The 21845-nt window shown below is 44.3% G+C and overlaps 1 protein-coding gene across 7 annotated transcripts in view; it reads right to left on the bottom strand.

The window, feature by feature from the left end:
* The window catches only part of SLC35D4 (solute carrier family 35 member D4), a 642891-nt gene that overhangs the window by 28290 nt on the left and 592756 nt on the right, over positions 1-21845 (bottom strand). For all 7 annotated transcript variants that reach the window (XM_085605764.1, XM_085605763.1, XM_085605761.1 and 4 more), the window contains one exon: positions 7948-8012. In XM_085605764.1, coding sequence (XP_085461890.1) covers positions 7948-8012 — 65 coding nt within the window. The remainder of the gene's footprint in view (positions 1-7947; positions 8013-21845) is intronic.

Below are 21845 nucleotides of genomic sequence, written 5' to 3'. Positions count from 1 at the left end.
CACAGCAGGAGGGTGCTAAGGATCTGGATTCTGGCGATTTTTTTTCTCTTTCTGGTTCATCTGGCGATGAATCTGATCTATCAGACAGCGAGAGTCCAATGCCTAAATCTAGTGAATGCCAGGCAAGCGAGTACCAAGAGGTTGAAATTGAAAATTTGGCTGCCGAAAACTCTCAAACTGTACAAAAAAAAAAAAATAGCCATAGGGGTCCAACTCCTGAAGAAGGATCAGAGAAATTACAGTGGGATTACTCATTTACTCCACAATTTGAAGAAGTAAGCGGTAGTGTTATTAATTCGCCGGAGGACCCTGAAAATGTCTCTTTGGCAGATATATTTCAGAGCATTAAAGCACATAGGGAAGAAACTAGAGCTGAAAGCCAAAGGGTTCAGGGGGCCTGTCGCAAACTGCAGAATACTGTGAGGCGCATAGAGAAATCCTGTGCTGAGTTTACCTCGCGCCTCACGGAGGCCGAAGCTAGAATCTCCTGCTTAGAAGATGAGCTAGCAGCTCAGAAATCTACTACAGAGACTTTAAGCGCAGCAAAAAATCACATTGCTTGGAAATTAACAGACTTGGAAAACCGTCTGCGCAGGAATAACCTACGTGTTATTGATATTCCGGAGGGATTGGAAGGATCTGACGCTCGACGATTTATTATTGATCTATTTATTGAAGCCTTCCCTACCCTAACCCAATGGGACTGGAATTCAGAGATATTACGTGCCCATAGATCTCCCTTTATTCAACGAGCTAGATCAAATCAAGCACAGGGCTCTCCCCGCCCTAGAGCTATTTTAATTTCTGTTAATAATTTCCTTGCAAGAGAGGCCCTATATGATCTAGCCCGCCCTGATCGAAAGAAGTTGGGTAAAGGGGTTGAGTTCTTTGTGCGCCCAGATTATTGCCCAGTTACTGTTGAAACTAGATGGAAGCTGCGTCAGCTAATTACACCTTTTAATAATAAAGGTGCTCAAGCGTTTCTTCTAAATCCTGCTAGACTCAAGATAGTAGAGAGTAAGGATCAAACAAAGTTTTTCACTTCTGAAGCTGCGGCTAAGCTATTTCTACTCTCTCTAGTTTCATCAAAAGGGTGGCCCCTTTTTTCTCCAGTTTATTTTGATAATGTTTTTTTTTTTTTTTTTTGCTCGTGTTTTGTGCTTTATAAAATTATCTCTCTGAAATCTGCTAAATGTTATTTTTAAATTTAAATATTCATTCTATCACTCTATCACTGTGGCTCGGCCCGGGGCAGCCCGGCTCTCCACATCCTTGGGACTATCTGTCCTAATGCCTCGTTGAAGGGGAGGGGGGTCAGCGGGGGAATGAGGTCCCGTTCGGGACCACATTGCTGGGTGGGTTGGGTGGTTCTGTCGGGGAGTGGGGGGAGGGGGGGATCCGGGGGTTTGAGGGGGTCGGGAATAAAAAAAAACTGTTATAAGTATTTTCAGCTTTGGACAGCTTGCGACAGACAGTAGCTGCTTGAGAAACACTGACATCAATTGATGGCTAGCTCGGCTATTCGTGTAGCATCTATTAATATCTGCGGACTAAACAATAAAAACAAAAAGAAGAAAGCTCCAAGAAGATCTTAAATTCTTTAATATAGATTTGCTATGTCTGCAAGAGACGCATATAGCTAGTAGAATAGCAATTTATTAGATAGCTTGGGGTTTAAAAGGCTTATTCACACTACACAGGACTGCAGGACAAAGGGTGTCGCTGTACTATCTAGAAATAGTAGTCTTAGATGTGATCGTAAGGCTGCGGATAGATTGGGTAGATGGACTTTAATGACCATTAAATGTGGATCAGGCGTGTTTACTCTAGCCTCAATATATTCTCCTGTATTAGACGATCCTTCAGTTTTGAGATATATTGCAATGGAGCTCCCATCATGGCCAGCACCTTATGTTTTATGTGGGGATTTAAATATCAATGGCACCATAAGGACAGATAGCACAGCGACTATAGAACGTAAACCACAAATACGCAAGGCATTTAATGACCTGATAACCAATCTGGGGCTTATCGATGTCTGGCCTAAATTAAGAGGTTCAGATCCGGGATTTACCTATTACTCAGCCCCCCATCAGAAATTTGCTAGGCTTGATTATTTCTTAGTTTCCCCCCTTTTATTAAAGGAAGCAAAAATTGAATTATATCCAAGGTTACTATCAGATCACAATCCCTTGGTTCTTCAAATTCCCCTGGATGGCATGGCTAATATAGTGAAAAAATTGACATTTGAAAGGGCCATCCTTCTAGATAAAGATTACAGAGATTATATGAAAAATAGAATAGGGGAATTTTTCAGGATTAATAACAGTACTGCATCTCCAGGGATTGTCTGGGACACATTCAAGGCCTGGATACGAGGCGAAACTATCAGTTTTGGTGCACTTAAAAAGAAGAAACATATTCTGCAGGTCAAGAATTACTATCAGAAGCTTTCTCTTCTGGAAACAGAACTAATAACTAAAGTGGGAAATAAGTCTGAATTAACAGGAATTTTGGATTTAATTTCTGTAATTAAATTGACCCTAAGTGATTTGTATTTAAATAAGCAAGCTGGTATTTATTTAGCTAGAAAGCAGGAGTGCTATGAATACAGTGAGACGGTCGGGCGTTTATTGGCAGTTAAAACCAGGCAACAGATATCCGCTCGACATATACATCAAGTTAAAAATCTCAATGGTGATATAATCTCAGATGAGAAAGCAATTAGAGATTCATTTAAAGACTACTATAGAGCCTTATACACAGCAGATACCTCTCTGGACATAATCTGTGATCCTCTCTTTCTTCCCAAACTAAAACTAACAGAAGAGGAGGCATCTCATCTTGATTTAGAAATTTCGTGTCAGGAATTAAAGAAAGCTTTATTCGATTTACCATCCGGTAAAGCTATGGGTATAGATGGTATACCATTAGAGTTTTATAAGACTTTCTTTAAAGAGATACGAAGGGAACTTTTAGCTCTCCTCAATTCTGTTAAAGCCGGAGCAGTTCCACCGCTGTCTTGGGGGCTTGCAAATATTGTTGTATTTTTAAAGAAGGGGAAGGACCCGCTAAACATGGGCTCTTATAGACCCATTACTCTTTTAAACAGTGATACTAAATTATACTCCAAGATTTTTGCCTCGCGTCTTAATAGAGTTATGGTACATCTTGTTTCTCGATGGCAACACGGATTTATCCAAGGAAGGGGGATAGAGGATCACATTAGAAGACTCATTACATTATTGGACGCCTCAGATGTTACAAAGCTTCCTTTAGCGGTCGCTTTCCTAGACGCTGAAAAGGCGTTTGATCGCGTCTCCTGGAGCTATCTCTGGAAATGTTTAGAAGCGAATAATCTTGGAGAAGGCTTTATTAGGGCAATCCAGGCTCTCTACTGTAAACCAGTAGCACAGGTTCAGATTATGGGTTGTCTCTCCGAACCTTTTTCTATAGAAAGAGGGACAAGGCAAGGCTGGCCATCCTCCCCTCTGCTATATGCGTTATATATGGATCCCTTTATTAGGGCCTTAGAAGCCTCGGAGAACATATCCCCTTTTATTTTTAATGATTATCCAACGAAAATCTTGTCATACGCTGATGATGTCGCAATTGTGACTTCGGAACTATCTAACACGCTCGTTGAAGTTGAAACCTTGACAAAAAAATTTGGTAGAGTTTCTGGCTATAAGCTTAATAGGGGTAAAACCCAGATTCTACTAAACAAACATTTGGCCTATATGGATGAAAGAATTGTAGAGGAGGCAATATATCTTGGGATTAGAGTAAAAGCTCAAACGAAGGATATTGTTGAAGCTAATCTCAACCCTATTATTTCTAAAATCAAGAAGGATACGGGTCGATGGGATAATCTGAGATTATCCATAATAGGGAGATGCAACCTAATCAAAATGATTGTCCTTCCAAAACTTCTATATATTTTTCGCACAATACCTCTAGAAATTCACAATATTTGGTTTTGCCAGATCAATCGTGAGATTGCTAGGTTCATCTGGTCTTTTAAAAAAAATTGTCGCGCAAATTGTTTTTTATCTCTCCCAGTGGAAAGAGGAGGACTTGGATTACCTGATATTAGAATATATTATTTAGCAGCATCATTTAAATATTATTGGCCTTTATTTCAAGCAGATAAAAATGCTTCTCCGATCTTGAAAGATGTCCTTTCTATATTTGAGATTCTAATGGGTCAGGATTCCAGAGGATGCTTATTAAAAATATATGAGCCTAGCTATTTCTAAAAGACACGATTTAAGATCTTGATTACAGCATATAAAAACTGGACCCATGTTAGAAATAAGCTGGGTTTGGGTAGGTTTAGTAGATATACCCAATTCTTGGATAATGCTCAGATCTCTGCAACACTTTCCGATGCATGCTTAGCTAGATGGATTAAGGTGGGGGTTTGTAGAATTTCTGACTTGCTGGTCGGTGATCAACCAGCCACATTTGAAATAATTAAAAATAGATTTAATTTCAGTAATAGAGACTTCTTTAAATTTCTACAACTGAGGGATTTTATAACTAAAAAAAGAGGGGGTGCAATAGGTTACTCTGTGATACCCCTGCTGGAGGTTATCACCTGTGATTTTCCTCCTTCAATTTCTGCACTTTATAAAATCTTTCTTGATGGGGTTTCGGATATCGAGAAACATTCTCTAAAAAATGTTGTTAACCCCCCAACTCATGCTTTTGGGTGTATCTACACCAGTGGATAATAACATGGAGTTTATATTTATCGCTATGTCAGTACTTAGATTATGTATTGCCTCCTCGTGGCTAGATCCGTTACCACCCATTTTCGGACAATGGAAAATGCGTTTGCTTCATATTTTTAATTTGGAGAAGGTCCTTTATATGCGAAAAGGGAAAAAGGGAAGAATCAAGGGACTCAAAATCTGGAGACCACTTAATGATTGGATCAGCGAATTTGATTAACAAAAGCTACACTCTTTTCGTTTGTATTTTTGCTTTGTCTAAATGATGCCTGTCTCCAGTCTGTCTGTATGTATTGACGAGCATGAATAATAAAAAAATTAAAAAATAAAAAAACCAAACAAGATGGTCAACACACTGTATATCTAGAAGTTAAGTTTACCAGGAACGAAACCAAAACCAATGTAAGCCCTCTTGATTACATAGGTCTTTACTTTCTTTTTTCTTTAGACTAACAATTTTGAGAGTCATAATCCACACTGAGGATGATTTTTACAATCAACCTATATGCCTTTTTAACTATTTCAGTGGGTGACTCAGGAAGGCCCTCTATGCACTTCTGCACTTCCCTTCATGGGGCCCATTGTATATTCTGAGTGGGGTAATACTACTAACGAATGTCAGTGTGACATTACGTCACTTCAATGACATTAAGTGGGTTGTTTAACTATGCATTTCCCTATACCTCATATGTTTGCAGTGATGATTTGCCATAATTGTTTTTGTTTGCCTTTCGAGCACATCATCTCTGGCACAAAATAACCCACATGGAGCATTTTGGCCTTCTGTGTACCTGAATTAAATATTTATGTGTGTCTATTATTTTGTCATACGTTTTTCTACAGATCCCTAAAACAGAGAAGGCTCGGCCTTTGACTCAGGCATAATTCTGATGCGCTTAATTGTGTGTGCGTGTGTTTCAATAGGACACCACCAACTTTGTTTGTTATAAATATAAGGCCTTATTGGGCTATTCTGAGTACAGGGATCCAGGTCCTGAATAAAGCTGTAGCTCCCCATTTGGGACCACTAAAATAGCTGAAACATGTTGCCCAGTGGGCTGCGGGTTTGATAGGTGTCCCTAACATCTCCATACTCATTTGGTTTCAATATCCCCATAGAATCCAACAATAAATATCAGTTTGGACTATCTGTAGAGATCTTTAACCACTTGTGTTGTATCCCAATATTGGCATAAGGACACAGCTCCACCCCAAATACTTCCTAAACATTTGGGAGCCCATCCCCCCCCCCCCCCATGAATGTCAGACAGATGTGAGTCAAACATTATCATAATGCATACCACCTAGATTGGTGAATGAGGGTTTGGCTCCAGTGTTTTTTAATTACACCCACAATTTAGGTTATATTGAAAACGTTCACAATCTCCGGGGTTACTCTACCATCTTGATTGTCAATTCTGATTTTGTAAATTAGTTATCAATCTAGAATTTGATGCAACATGCCGGCCTTTCATTACTTTTTTTGATCATTTTTGATTAATTTACTGATGTAGTTTTCTAAGTGTAGGGCGTAAACCTTAGAAAAGATAATGCATTTAGCTTTTATCATTGATATAGGGGTGTAACTAGAAATAAAGGTTGATTATCTGTGATGCTTTAGAAATATATTTATCATGTTTCCAAAAAAGTAAACATTTATTTTAGTGTTTTATATAGCGCGACCTAGACCCGAGACATAGGGTATCAGAGCGCTTTACATGAGCACCAGTTTTTTTACAGATGGACACATTCATTCTTAGGTCTTGCCTACGCAGCGTGCATGTGCTGCTTGGAGGAGACCTTTAGCCATCGGTCCCCTTTTTAACCCACAACCGTGCACGCGTTCCATTGCCTTCAATGGCAACGCGTGCACGTGTGGAGATTCACTTGCGGGAGCGAGCGCCACCATATGGTAGCAATTATCGCTCCCGCAAGTGAATCACGCTGGCCCCCACCTCCCCCTGCTACCACGCGAGGCACGCGCCTCCCCTGCTGCCACGCGGGCTTGTTTGTATTTATTATTGTACCGCCTAACTTGTGATCGGCCTTTGTAAACTTAGATAGTGCTTATGCTGTTTTATTTTGCTTAAATAATAAGCAAAATAAAACAGCATAATCGGCTTTTGTAACCTTTGATCATGTGTAAGCTGTTTTATTTTGCTTAGTATTTTGCATCGTGTGTATGCTGTTTTATTTTGATTATTATTTCGCAATATACTTTCTTGTTGTGTTATTTCGCCGCGTTATTTTTTATTTATTATTGTGCCGCCTAACTTGCGATCGGCCTTTGTAAGATCGTGTTTATGGTATGAAGATTACAAAAGCCAATCGTAAGTTAGGCGGCACAATAATAAATAAAATAAAACTAGTTTTTGTATTGCTGTGTTATCTCGCCATGTTATTTTTTATTTATTACTGTGCCGCCTAACTTGCTATCGGCTTTTGTAACCTTCATAGCATAAACACGCTCACTTTCTCTTGCTGCAGGTAAGACGTGCTCTGGTGCCTATTTTACCCCCCTCCCTCCCATTGTTGTGCCTTCTCCCTCCCCGTACCACCCGTCCCCGCAGCCCGCCCGCTGTCTGTGCCTTCTCCCTCCATGTCGATACTTGAATATATCATGCCTTTACAGGTCTGTTTCGCCTGCATGGGCTTTATGCCTCCTTTAAGGCAAAAGTGTGCCATTTATTTGTTATGTCGTATGGTTTGGACGGTTGCAGCCATCAGGAAACTTTTTGCCTGTTTTTAAGATGGCACCTTGAGAAGCAACGTATGCACATGCAGCTGTGTGTAAAACATAGACACAAGCATTTGCAATGCAATAGGTCTCGCATTTATGCAAGTTTAAGTTATTGGCATTGTAAAGGATAATGCGTTTTATTTATGTTTTAAAAATCAAAACATAAATAAGAAGCATTGTCATTTACAATGCCAATAGCTCAAACTCGCGTAAATGCGAGACCTATTGCATTGCAAATGCTTGTTTCGTAGCTGTGCAGCGTTTCTGCAGTGGTCCCCTTGGTTGTTTTTGGGAACATTACACACAGGCTGTGGATCCATGCGCTGCTCCCACTGCAGTGATTTTCCCTTGCAATTTTCCGAGTCATCAATTGCAGTAAACACGTAATGAGCGGAAACGCTGCCTGGATCAATAGGAAACAGTCACTCAATAATAGGCCACGTACAAATACCATGACTCAGGAGCACTTACCAGCAAAGGGTCGGAGCGTTCAGAGTAATGTCAAAGACGAGCGGCGATAAACCAGCTGTGACAACCTGCAGAGAGAGAACCAAAGGTCACTCGGTAAAGGTGCAAGCATTTTCTGACGGAAAACATTTCCACACAAGAGCACGTGCTCACCACACAAAAATGGAAAAATACAACAGGGCCTGAATTAAAATGGGCCAGTCAAAACCTGCAAACGCAGGCGCAAAACACGGATAAACACATTTAATCGAAAGAGATTGAGTCTGCGTTTGTATTTTTGCATATCGGCTTTGAGAAGGAATCTCGCACAGCACGCGCCAAGCCCCCCCACACTCACTGATAACACACAGCTCAGCAGTAGAAGAAAAATCCTCGTCAGGGAGGGGGTATGCGCGTCTCAAGTCTCCCCTTCCCCCGCTGCAAAGGACTGGCTTACTGGGCCCTGGCTATGTTCCACCTAGCCACCCTTACGTGCAACGTGATATGGGTCAACTGAGTCCTGGCAAAGTTAACCTCAGCACTAGAGCCAAGTATGACAATGAAAGGTCACATATCTGCAGTTCCACACGTGCTCCCTACAAAAAAGCCGTACAATCGCAGGGTCCCAAATAGTTCAAAGTCCTTTCCTCTCCACACCAGCTGCATACCCGATGTGGTAGCAAGGACCACTGCATGCAGCCTGGTGCTGCGACAACAAGCATGGTGGAAGATCTTCAGTTGTACCAGTGTGGGCTGGAGTGTCTGGCCACTTATGCGGGGTGCATAAGTACAACTTCCCACACTTCCAGTTCTCCCACATCGCTTTCCCACCTTTCCTCCAAAACACTCAAGGAGTCTATAATGTTATTAATCAATGTTCAATAAGTCTGAGAGGACACTCCTTTCACCAGCTAGGATGTAACCTGGCAGAATGCAGCACACATTGAAAAAGAGGAAAAAACGAGGAGAAATAAAGATATTCTCCTAGTTACACCTCACCTGGGGAGGCATAGCGTTTTGAATAATTCCCATGTGTACCAGTAATGGTAAATCTGGGAATGCGCCAAAATCCATGGGTGGATGCGTGGGAACACCCGCACTACACCTATGGAACGCCTCCCTGGGGCAGAGTAACGCAACACAGCGATTTGCGCTGCGTTGTGTTACCCTAGATTTATCGAGCCATGCAGGTCCACGAAGGTGGCAGTGCGTGGCTTGGTAAAGCTGACTTAGTAGTTGCATCGCCCTTGCGCCTTTATATGTATCAAGCCATGCAGGGCCACAAAGCTGGCCGTGCGTGGCATGGTAAAGCCGACTTAGTAGTTGCATCGCCCATGCGCCTTTAGATTTATCATGTCATGCAGGGCCACAAAGGTGGCCGTGCATGGCATGGTAAAGCCGACTTAGTAGTTTCATCACCCTTGCGCCTTTAGATTTATCATGTCATACAGGGCCACAAAGGAGGCCGTGCGTGGCTTAGTACAGCTGACTTAGAAGTTGCATTGCCCGTGCGCCCCCTTGCGTGATGCAAGGGCGACGCAGCCCAATAATAAATCATCCCCCTTGTTCTCCCGTCTCACAGAGGATCCACATGGGCTTCATTCAGGAGCATCCCAGTGTGTCATGGGCCCTTGTGCAAGGAAGGCATTGGCCCCACTGGCTGCAGTTTGAATTATAAAATACAGCAATAATCAGCATTCAGTGGGCCTCACAGGCCATTGGTGCCACTGCACCTGCTACACCAATGAAACCTACACTCCTGGCATAATTCCCTCTCTCTCGGATGTGAGATTGGTGGAGGAAGGACCCATGTTACTGCAAGGTAATACTAAGCAGGTGCCTATACTGTGTTCACGTGTCCCTGGAATATTAAATACCACCCTGTTTCCAGGAAAGCGGGGTCTAATAAAAGTTCGCTCAAAGGGAACACACAATCTTTGCATATGCCTGACTGAGCAGCATACTAAATGCAGATCTATATCATATAAGGTCCCAAAAAACATATCTAATGACAAAAGAACACTGATCCAGGAAAGAAGACCTCAATAAGGAAAAATGCTTCACAAATGTTGATATATATTGAAAAATAGTCAACTAATTAAGAGCTTTACAGAGAATAAAAAGCAGTAAGGAGCTAGTGTTTTTTTTTTCTCTTTTCACAACAAATTTTTATTGTTGACAGGCAATATGAACCCCGCCAATACATCATATACATGGAATGGCACTGATAAAGATGTCAACATTTTACAATAGGTTCGGTGAAGAATAAAAGATACGTGTAACCGATTCAAAGAAAAGAAAACATCGTAAACCAGGAAGAACTGTGTCACAGCGTATATCCATGTAATTTGTGGTAGTGACTCCAATCGCGACATATCAGTGTATGAGCAATGAATCAAGATGTGTATAATACCCAGTTGCTGATCATCACAGCAAATCTTCGGCACAGGGGGCTGGGGGAGAGGTTCAAAATATATACCTCGATAGTCAGCCCATCGCTTCTATATTTGGGGATGTTTCTGGGGACATCCTCATGCTTTGAAAATCGGAAGTTCCAGCCCCATGGAGAAATCAAGGCCTCTCTTCCATGCCCCAACAGAGGGTGGGAGAGTCGCCTTCCAAGCTCTAGAAATATCGGGTTTAGCTAAGGTAAGCCCCAAAAACAGCAGGTGCCTTTTGTATCTATTACCTCTTATCCCATCGGTAATATGGAGCATGGTTAGGCGTAGACACAGCGGAATATCCCACCCCAAGACCTCAGAGAGACAAGTCAATACCCAGTGCCAGAACCGCGATAAGGTGGTGCAGCCCCATACAGTGTGAAGGAACATACCCTCCGCCTGTCCACAACTCAGGCACAATGAGGAGTCAATCATGCCTGCACGCCAAAGCCTGTAACGTGTAAAGTAAACCCTGTGGCGGTATTTAAATTGTATAAAGCTTAGCCGCACCCCGCGGGGATTCGAGAGCCTCCATCCTGTCATCTTCATCGAGCGGACCCAGGTCTTCCTGCCAGGCCTCTCTAGTCTTGTGTAGTGTGTTGTGGCTATTGGTGACCAGGGTGCGGTATAGCGCTGTGATTTTGTGTGTGCCCATCGCACCCATAAACACTTTGGCTTCAAAGGGGTTGAAATAGGGGATGGTGTCTTGTCGCGCAAAATAAGGAGATAGCGCGTGGCGAAATTGAAGGTATTTGTAAAATTGGGATCCAGGCATTTGAAAGTCGGATTGTAGTTGTTGCAAGGATTTAAGGGTCTGGCCTTGGAGAATTGCTCCAATTGTTGAGATGCCAATGGCATCCCAGCCCGCAAACCCAGAAAGATCAAGTAGTTGCGGTAAGAGGCTATTGCGCCAAAGTGGGGTCTCCTTAGTAAGTTTGCCCCACCACCCGATCCTGCGCAGCAGTCTGCAGGTGCTAGTGTTTTTACTCCCAGTTTAACCCTGTACTGTGCCGATGGGGTCTCATAACCTACTTTAGAATTTCCCTGAGGCCTAAGTGAACCCCAAAGGCTATTTCTACTCTGAAATACAGTGTCCCTGTTACAGTGAAGCATGCGGGCTGCATTATACACGCTACGTGGACGGGTATCTTTGTAAACACCACCCCTACAAAAGAAGCACTTGCCCTGGCTTTTAACAACATGCTATTGTATGAAGAAATAACCCACACATCTTGTGACTCGAAGCGGTCCATTTCACAAAAGTAATTACCTTTTAGATTTCAATAGCCTCTTAGGATGCTAGATGTACTACAGTGCAGCCCTTTCAGTAGCTTTCTAGGGCACTGGAGGGCAATGTCCTGTTTCAAGAAGAGGGAGGAACAGACACAGCAGTGATAAAGTGCAACACCACATCCCTTCTGTTGTCCCCTTCTGACCGCCTGTAAAGAGTTCTTCCATTGGTGTGTACTTGGATGAAGTACACATCACTATTTGCATGGTGTAATTTTGTACAGCTTTCCACGATTGTACCTGGCTTCGCTTAAATTAGCAGGTGCACAGTGTGAGCGGTGTTTTTTCGGGAAGGGGATGGCAGCTTGGTAGTCGGGTCCAGTGATTCCACGTCAAGAGAGGAGAGGGGTGGGGAAATTGGGGGAAAAAGAGAGAGAGAGATAGCGAGAGAGAGAGAGATGGAGAGAGAGAGTCACACACATGAGAAGGTGGTGAGCAGGCAAATAGCAGCAGTTCCCTAATCCACTGAGTGTCTGTGTTTTGAGAGGGGGAGATAAGTGGAGTGAGGTAGCAGGATGAAAGTATACATCCCTCCTTGTAACTTTACTTATTTATAGGGGCAGTAAGGATGTACTTATGGCCCCGGCTTCCCTTTTGAGCGAGATGGTTGCTTCGGTCTCGCACAAATTAACAAGTTACTTACTTTCAGAGAGGCTTTTTCTGGTGAATGCTATGTCTACCTGTAGATTCTTCACTTTTTTTGGTATCCCAGGCATCTGTTAAACTAATAGCCCTCCCACACCGGTAGAGGGTGCTGGCTTGATCAAGACCTTGCATGTGGTGCCCTGTGATGTCACTGGAGCCATTAAGCAGCCCGTCAGCGTGCTGATGTCAGTTGCCAACCACTTTTTAGCCCGCCTCCAAGGTGAACGGAAAAAAATAACATCTTATTTAGATAGGTGATGTTGTCAATAATATGAAGAATACAAAACAGAACTATTGGTAGACAAAGCCATGCAACAGGGAGGTGGTTGGGTTGGTGAGGAATCTGCAGGTAGATACAATTTCCACCAGAAAAAGACTTACCAAAGGTAAGTAACTTGGTCTTCTGATGGATACTTCTGCCTGCAGAGTCCTCACCTTTTGAATAGATTCACAAAGCAGTCCCAGCTCGAGGTGGGCGCATGGCTGTCTATACTAAAAAAAAATTCTGAACAACTGAACGGGCAAAGTGGCCGTCCTTCCTCATTTCGAAACCCAGACAATACTGTTTCACAAGTGTGAAGGGAGGATCAAGTTGCTGCTTTGCAGATATCTGCTACAGACACTCCTCTCGCTAATGCTGAAGTAGAAGATTTGGTCCTGGTAGAATGAGCCCGGATACCTTCTGTATGCTGTTTATGCACCTTGGCGTAGAAGATTTTGATGCACAGTATAATCCATCTTGACAGTGCCCTTTTTTGGACTGACTTGCCTCTCATTTCTTTCATTTTTCTAGCATATCGCACAAAGAGCTGATCATCTAGCTTGAATTCACATGATCTGTCCACGTAGAAGCTGACCGCTGTCTTGGGACCAAGTTGATAAAGTCATTCTTACTCTTTTGTAGGATGTGGAGGAGGGTAGAATGTGGAAAGGGTGATGGATTGACCTAAGTGGAAGGGAGTGACAACTTTAGGCAGGAAGGCAGCCCTGGTTCATACTACCAGTTTGTCGGGTAGGAAGGTGGTGAAGGGGGGAACTTTACACTAAACTCCTGAAGTTCTCTTACCGGTTTGGCTGACATAATGCAATTAAGAAAATTGTCTTGAATTTTAATAACTGTAAGGGACAACTATGTTAAGGTCTAAATGGGGAACACATCAAGTAAGAACCAAACTGAGATCCTATTGACTGAAAGAGGGAAGGTTAATAGGGTAGACATAAAAAGGCTGATAAGGTTGATAAATAACTTTTAACCGTAGCCATGTGCAACGCTGAACGGCCTGCGAGAGGGCAAAGTGGATTATGTCACACAGGCGAGCCTGAAGGGCTCACACCATTTAACAAATCTGGACCACCTGCCGGAATAAACAGTTTTGGTGGAGTGTCTTCTAGTACATAAAATAGAATCCACCACCTCAGGAGGCAAAGAAAACACACTCAGGTTGTTCCACTCATTCTTCAGACAGGTCGGTGGAGGCTCTGGAAGTTGGAGTGTAGAACCTGCCCCAGAGACTGCGAGAGGAGGATTACCCTGTGAAGGAGACATAGCGGAAGCCATAGGGAGAGGTGAATGAGGTCTGAATTACACACACAATGTGTGCAGTCTGAGGAGATTAAGATTACTGGGTCCAGTCGAGGCCAATCTCCCCCAACCCATGAGGATTCAAGGGCATGGGGGAACAGCATAGTGAAGTAAAAAGTTCCACTTCAAACGAAACACATCCTCCAAGGCTCCCTACATCGGATACTGGAGGGCATGGAATTTTAGGTAATGAGCGTTCTCGGAATTGCAAATAGATCTATCTTGAGGAGTCTGCCACAAATGATGGTAGAACTGAACTGCCTCTTGGTGAAGATACCACTCGTGGTTGAGAGATGTCGCCGGCTGAGACTGTCCGCTCACTTGTCGAGGCCAGGGGATTTGCAACCAAACATATCTGATGGTCCTGAGGCCAGAACCAGAGTCGTAGAGCCTCTCTGCAGAATGGATGTAACCCACTTCTTCCCATTTGTTGATGTTCCTCATGGCAGTCGTATTGACTGTCAAGATCTGGAATGACTGACTTTGAAGTAAAGGAAGGGAGAAAGACCTTGCGATCCAGACATATCACCTGTAATTCCAACATATTTTTGTACATCATCTCTTCTTCTGATGACCAAAGGCATCTGATCTCCAGTTCCCTAAAAGGAGCTCCCCACGCTATAGTAGATGCATCCATGATTACCGCTGCCACCGAAGGAGGAGATGGGTGAAATATCTTTCCATGAGAAAGGTTGCATCTCACACTCAACCATTGTAGATTCACCACAGTGTCTCTAGAGATCTTGATACAGACTTGTAGATTCCTGTTGTAGGAGCCACTGCCTCCAGAAGCACAACCGGAGGGCCCTCATGTACCAGCATGCATGGGTGACCAACAAAATGCATAAGGCTAGCACACCAAGCAAGCGTAAGATAGTCAGAACAGGAATGATCACTTTAACCTAAAACATCAGAATCAGAGCCTGAATATCTTAAAAAATCTGAGGAGGAGGGAAGGCTCGACTCAATGTGATGTCCAGTACTGCCCCTATGAACATAATGCACCGAGGGCACTATGTGAGATTTGGGCTTGTTGATCGAAAAGCCCAAGTTTTACAACAGTTGTGTTGTTGCCTGTAGGTGGTGAGACACGTTCAGTTAAGGTAATACTGGAATTCCTGCCCACATGAGTAGGGCTGCTACCATCATCATCACCTTTGTGAAGATTTCAGGAGTGGAAGTGAGGCCAAATGGAAGGGCCACAAACTGGTAATATTCGAGTCTGACTGTGAAGTGAAGGCACTTACCGTGCAACTGCAGAATTGGCATGTGGAAATAACCAACTGCAGGTCAACCAACACCATCCAATCTTCTGCTTCCAGCACCAGCAACACCTGAGCTAGGGATGGTATTTTGAACTTTTCAATTTTTGAGGAGCCAGTTCAAAACCATGAGGTCTAGGATTGGATGAAGACTGTTGTACTTTCTAGGGGTCAAGGGGTAACTAGAGTAACACCTTTGACCCCATTCCTTTCCTAGAACCAACTCTACTGTGACCGTTTTTTAGCAAAGATTGAACTTCCAGTTGAAGGTTATGCAGATGGTCTTGTGGGAGTGCATTTGGTTAGAGGTGGTGATTGTTAGAAGGATAGGGCATTCCCCCTTTCCATAATTTGCAGGACCCAAATGTTTGAATTGATGGTCCTTCATGCTTGTGGAAAGAATGATACTCATCCTCCAATGGGTAGCGTGTGCTCCGATCTAGGGCTGTTTGCCTTTAGTGGCTGGGGAAGAGGATGAGAAAGAGGTGGAGGGAGGAAGGGGTAGGGCACAATGTTTTCCTCTGCCACACCCTTTGCAATGCCCGTAGAAGGAGTGTGCCTCCTGTTGTTGTTGAGCAGAATATTGCTGGTGCCCTTGGAAGGAGAAGCTTGTACCAAGCACCTGAAATTTCTTAAATTGTCAGTAATCTCTAGGTTGGGTTTGTACACCTCGGGATCTACCTGTGGCTTTGCTGTCTTAGAATCCTTCAAGTGCTGAGTCTGCCTTAGCACCTAAGAAACGAGGTCCTTCAATGGGGAAATCCATGAGTATTGTCTGGACATCCTGAGAGAAACCTGAATTTCACAACCAGACATGTCTTTGTTGGGTGATTAAAGTTCCCATAGCACTAGCCACTGAGTCTGTATTGTGAAGGCCAGATTGCATGACCTGCTTTGCATCAGCCTGACCCTCATTTATGAGCTTTTTAAAGAGGGCCTGAAGCTCGTTTGATAGGTCAGAGACGACAGCCTAAGCAGAATCCAACAAGGCATACACATCTTCTCATAAGGCAAGTGGTATTTATGGACTTGAGAGCCATACTTCAGGGCGTTAATACCTTTTTTGTATATTGTTCTATTTTCTTTGACTCCAGTCAGATGAGTATATGGAAATGATACAGGAGGCAATTTTAAAGAACATGAAGCCTATACTACCAGCCGTTCTGGGGCTAGATGGGTTGACAAGACGTGGGGGTTTCCAAGGAAGGTCTGTAACAGTAAGCTATCTGCCTAGCTACATCTGTACATGTTGGTGGCTTCTCCTATATAGACAAGATAGGCTCAGTCAGGGCTTCATTAAAAGGAAGATGTGGCTCTGCAGAGTTGAGAGGTAGAATGCAACACTTTCGTAAAGATGTTAGATTTGACCACAGTTGATGGAAGTTGCAGGTCAAGCATTTCTGCTGCTTTTCTTACTACAGAATGATATGTCTTCACCTTAGGTGGACGAAGACCTGCTGGGGAGAGCAGTTCCCATTCCAGGGAAGTGTTGAGGCCACTTGCATTCTTCAAGCCTTCAAAGTCTGGGTTCATCATTATGTGTTTAGCACCTGCTACAGAAAGAATATCTTCTGGGGAAACTTCATCCTCGAATCAAAATCTCTTATTCTACAAGCATCACAGCTGCCCTCCTAGAATGATCAGGAATACAAGGCAAGGATTCTGGATGTGGCTGGGGTGGTAGAAGCTCTGACAGTGTCATCTGTGGTGCTGTTGACGCCTTTTGTGGTGCTGTTGGACTTGATTGCGCCACTGGAAATCTGTTGTGTTCCAAAGCCGACGGAGATCAAACCGGAAAAAGTAACCAGGGTGAAGTCAACTTTGGTGCTCCTATACACCACTCATGTTTGGCGTATAAGAGCCCAGGACACTTGAGGGAAAGGCAGGAAGGGCAACGGCTGATGTTGTGCCAGAAAATGTCACAGGGACTATACCATCTGTCCCATGGAGCCAGCGTGCACACCAGAGGGATTATAGCCCTGTTGAAGATGCTGAAGATAGCATTCTGGAATAGTGCTGGATCCGTCCCAGGTTTTGGAAACTGAGGGTAGAGGTGTTCAGGCAAGGGCCTTGGAATCGACGCCAAAGGTGAAATACTAGCTGGAACTGGCGCCGGGGGTCAGATGAAGCCGCTCGTGCTGGGCCTGCTAAAGTCACTGGCATCGATGGAGAGCCGGGAGCTGGATTATCTTCAGTTCTTGGTCTGATGTTGGAAAGGGAGAAGTTGGAGGCTCTGTAACTTTCTTCTTGAAGAACAACACCTGGATTTGTGGATTCTCTTTGCTTTTTGTGTTTTCTCTTCCATAACTTTGAAGAATGAGGTAACAGAAATTTAGATCTGGGACGAGATTTTCAACGTCCATGACATTCATACCGCGCTTTGACCATTACCATCTTGGAATCTCTTTGTTTGAGAGCATTGCGATGCATTTTTTTAGAGTAGTCGCAGGCATCAACATTGTTGTTAGTTTGAAGGCACCATAGACAGAAGGAACGAAGGTCTGTGAGGGACATCCAACCCTTTTGACATGGCGTGAATCCGGATCATTTTGGAGGCGAAATACAGAAGAAAACTGCACCTAATAAGATATAGGAACAAAGAAATCATCGAATAACGAGAAATCTCATGAGGAGAGCTGAAGATATCCAGATGGTGTTGATGACATGGAAAAAAGGGAAATTACATTAGCACACCGATGGGGGCATTTTATGGTTCCAGTGACATCACAGGGCACCACCTACAAGCTTGTGGTGGAGCCGGCACCCCTACTGATGTGGGAGAGATATTGAGAGGTTTCCAAATTCAGAATGATGCCTGGGGTGTTCAAAAGGTTAGGAATATGTAGGTAGAAGTAGCCATCAAAATGGAGGGGATTTAAACCTATTTTAACTTTCAGTTCTGATGGATACTACTAACCACAAATGTGTGACTTTAGAATACTCCAAAAGGCGCCAGACTGGATCTGGAAACTTTTCTTCAGCAGTGATTCTGCCCATTGCTAGGTGGTGTTGTGCGGCCCATGCTGACTCCACAGCACCCCAGAAGGGACGGAGCAGAATCACATATAACAGCCACCCCTGGGCGCAGATGTCAGCTCCTTCCATCACAGATCTAGAACACCACTCCCAACTTTGTTGGTTTTCTGATGACTTCTGAAATGATTTCACCAGTGTGCTAGAGAACAATTTTCCCACCCAAAACAACAGGTTTCAAGTTATGCCATAAATGAAGGAAGCAGATATCGGTTACTGAGCTACACACCGTGTGTTTTTGGTGCCTGGGCTTGGGACATGACTCAATGTCCTACGATCTCCTTGTGTTTCTACGATACGTGTGCCCTCATGCACCCGAAGATGATCAGTGAGCTCATAAGGGGAAGCTGTACGCTGCCGTACACAAAAATAATTTACAGCTGTGACATTGGTCCTGCTCATTCTCCAAGTCATAGGAGCGAAGTCACAAGGGCGGACCAGGTCCCAAGGCCATTACTGCCACCACTTTACTTCATGCTCAAAGTCCTCCAGGAAGTCTAAGTCCAAGTCCAAGAGCAAGCACAAGAAAGCAAAGTGGAACTCAAGCCCATTCCGTCAATCTGACTCTAAAGAGAAGGCACCAGGGCGTCACAATGTCTTTTGCACCCCTTCAAGGTCTCCAGGCATGGAAGTGATTCCTCAGATGAATTTCCCAAGCCATCATCGACCCAGGAGTAGACCGAGACCTTCAAAGAGTCCATGCTGTAAATTCTTCTTGTGCACCTTCAGGCTCCATGGTTCTGCAGGGGCCTCTAGTGGGGCAACCGCCGGCAGGGCCATCCCTGGCACCATTTCACCCCTTGGGCCCGTTATCAGACCGGTACAGACTATGGTATAGTTTTCTACTAAGGCCCCACTACTCTGATGCTGATGCCACTGGTGCTAGAGGATGATCCAGGGCTGATGCCAATGTTGGATCCAGAGTCGACTTTTCCAATCGATGTTGCATCACTAAATAGCAAAAGCGCAATCAGTCTTCATGCAATTTCATTCTAACCCACTGGCTCTGACACGTTGCACCTACCAGCAGGGGCTTGATTATCCCTTTGGTTCAGACCCTGATCCTTTACCAGAGCAGCAGGCATATCAAGATGAGGATGAGGAGGGTGGCTTGCTCCTCCTCACTATACTGATGATGCCTTGTGCATTGATATACAAAATGCCAGTGTGCTGGATACCTCAGCTGAGACCTAGATTAACGAGCCTCTTATGCCATCAACTGAAGAGAGTAACTTATTTGAAGAGGTGATTGGGGCACTAAAACTGCAACTACCCTCAGTTGAGACCAAAATAAATGTACTGATAGAGATTCTGCAGCCTGGACCAGCGACGTCTGAGCCCTTGTTTCCTTTTAATGATGCCATCACTGATACTTTGTTGGATAATTAATCAAAGCTTTGTTCTTGCCGGCCTGTGAATAGGCAGGTGGCCAGACATCACAGACTGGCACCTGTTGATCTGGATCTTCTCACCAACCACCCCTATTCCAAACAGTCATATTGTACAGACCTCAACCAGTAAGTAGAACCCTAACTCATTTCCAACCACACCGCCGTATTACAATTCCAAGCAGATTGATGCTTTAGGCAAGTGTATGTTTCTACTGCCAATTTGACACAACATTTCTTGAAAGGGTCTTTGTTTGCTGGTCCGCTACACACATGCCCCTTGGAACATGGCAGGGGACATATAGCTGGTGGTTCCAGAAGACTTGAGTCTCTCTTTGACTCAGATGATCCATAATGGTTAGGATACGAACACATTTGCTATACAGGCAGGTATGTTTACTATGGAATGTCTGCGAAGGGCAGCCAGTACTAATGTTGTCCTTCGTCAACGCGGTGCATGTGTTCCACAGTATTCTATGGAGTACAGGCCTCTACCATGGAAATGCTCTTTGATGACTTCAGCCTTTTTGGTGAGAGGGTGGACTTCTTGTTGGAGCGCTTTAAAGACAGCAGAGCTCCTTGGGGCTATTGACTCTGGCCAAACAGTTGTCGCATCAATTCAGAAAGTTTAGTGGATATTCCAGAGGGATGGAATAAAGACAGTGACCGCCTTCTCAACCAGTGGTCCAGCAAACACATCAATCCTTTTAAGGACATGGGCGTGCTTCTGGCAGGCCAAGTGCAGGCCAGCAGGAGCATCAGCCCTCAAATTCCTCTCCTCTGCTACAACAGCCACCAAACCACTTCAGTTTGCCCTTAATGGCTCATGGCCAGGAATTAACAGTTTCTCCCAGGTTGGCAATCCATCATGTCCGACAGATAGGTCTTACTGATCGTTCAAAATAGCTATGCCCTATCTTTTCTTCCTGCCCAGCTCCCTATCCCTTCTACACAAGAGCACAAATCAGACTTTCACCTGTCAGTTTTGTTACCAAAGGTGCACTTTTTGATCTCCAGGAGTACAATCAAGAGAGTTCCAGACTTGGAAAGAGAAGGAGGTTGTTACTCTATCTATTTCCTTGTTCTGAAGAAAGATGAGGTCAATCTCTTAATGCTTTCTTGCACAAGGACAAATTCAAAATGATCTTCCTGGCTCAGATCCTGCCAACTCTGGGCCGAGGCTACTGGATGGTGTCCATGCACCTGCATGATGCACATTTTCATATATGAGCCCTGCAGTCCCACAGATGTTTTTCGGAAGTTAATGGTAGGCAAGAAGCATTTTCAATTTACCTTTCAGTCTCACCAGTGCCCCACAGATGTTCACAAAAGTGATGGCGGTGGCCACTGCCCATCTTCAGAGGTCCGCGGTACCATTATTTCTGTACCTTGCCAACTGACTGTTGAAGGCAGACTCGCCACAGTTTTGGACCACCGCAGACTATAGAGAACCTCTTGACATTGTTGGGGTTCTTTATCAATGAATCGAAGTCCTACCTGACTCCTTTTCAGAGGCTTCTGTTCATTGAAGTAATTCTAAACAGTGGCGTTCAAGGCTTTCCCACTGCTGCAACAAGTCCTGGGCATTTGGCCTATGATCCGAATTTTGCAGGCTTGATCCTGGATCATGGTGAGATCAGCACTGAGGCTCCTTGGCCTCTTAGGCTCCTTCACCCTCCTCGTCAACTATACCAAATGGCACATGTAGGATCTGCCATGGAATTTGAGTTTCAATGGGCCCAGAATCACGGCAATCTGACTGATGCCATTCAAGTCTCCGAACATACGGCTCAAGATATGCAGTGCACGAACTAAATTGGTTCAGTGGCAGGCCCCTCTCTCTTCCCCTCCCAGTGCGGCCTGTGATGAGGGATGCATCCCTGCTGGGCTCCACATTAATCTGCTGAAGTTGCGGGCAGTTTGTCTGGCACTGAAGGCCTCCCTGTCATCCATCAAGGAGAGACTTATGCAGGTTCTCACTGACAACACCACCGTCAGATAGTACTGAAACAAGCAGGGCAGAGTGGGTCCTGGGTTCTGTGTCAGGAGGCTCTACGCCTCTAGAAATTGTTGGAGAGCCAGGGTATTTTCCTGACCGCAAACCACCTAGCAGGGTCCTTGAGTGCCACAGCGGATAACCGGAGCAGGTGGCTTCTGGTGGATCATGAGTGGCATCTACACCTGAGGTGGCGCAGGGCATCTTCCAACAGAACATTGGTTAGATATTTTTGCCATTGTCAATAAGGGGCAGTGCCTTAAGTTTTGAGTACTGAAGTTTCCA

The sequence above is a fragment of the Triturus cristatus genome, chromosome 5_1 (genome assembly GCF_964204655.1).
Source record: "Triturus cristatus chromosome 5_1, aTriCri1.1, whole genome shotgun sequence".
Taxonomy (NCBI): Eukaryota; Metazoa; Chordata; class Amphibia; order Caudata; family Salamandridae; genus Triturus; species Triturus cristatus.
Note: the sequence above shows the minus strand (reverse complement) of the source record. Positions and strands in the feature narration are given on the sequence as shown.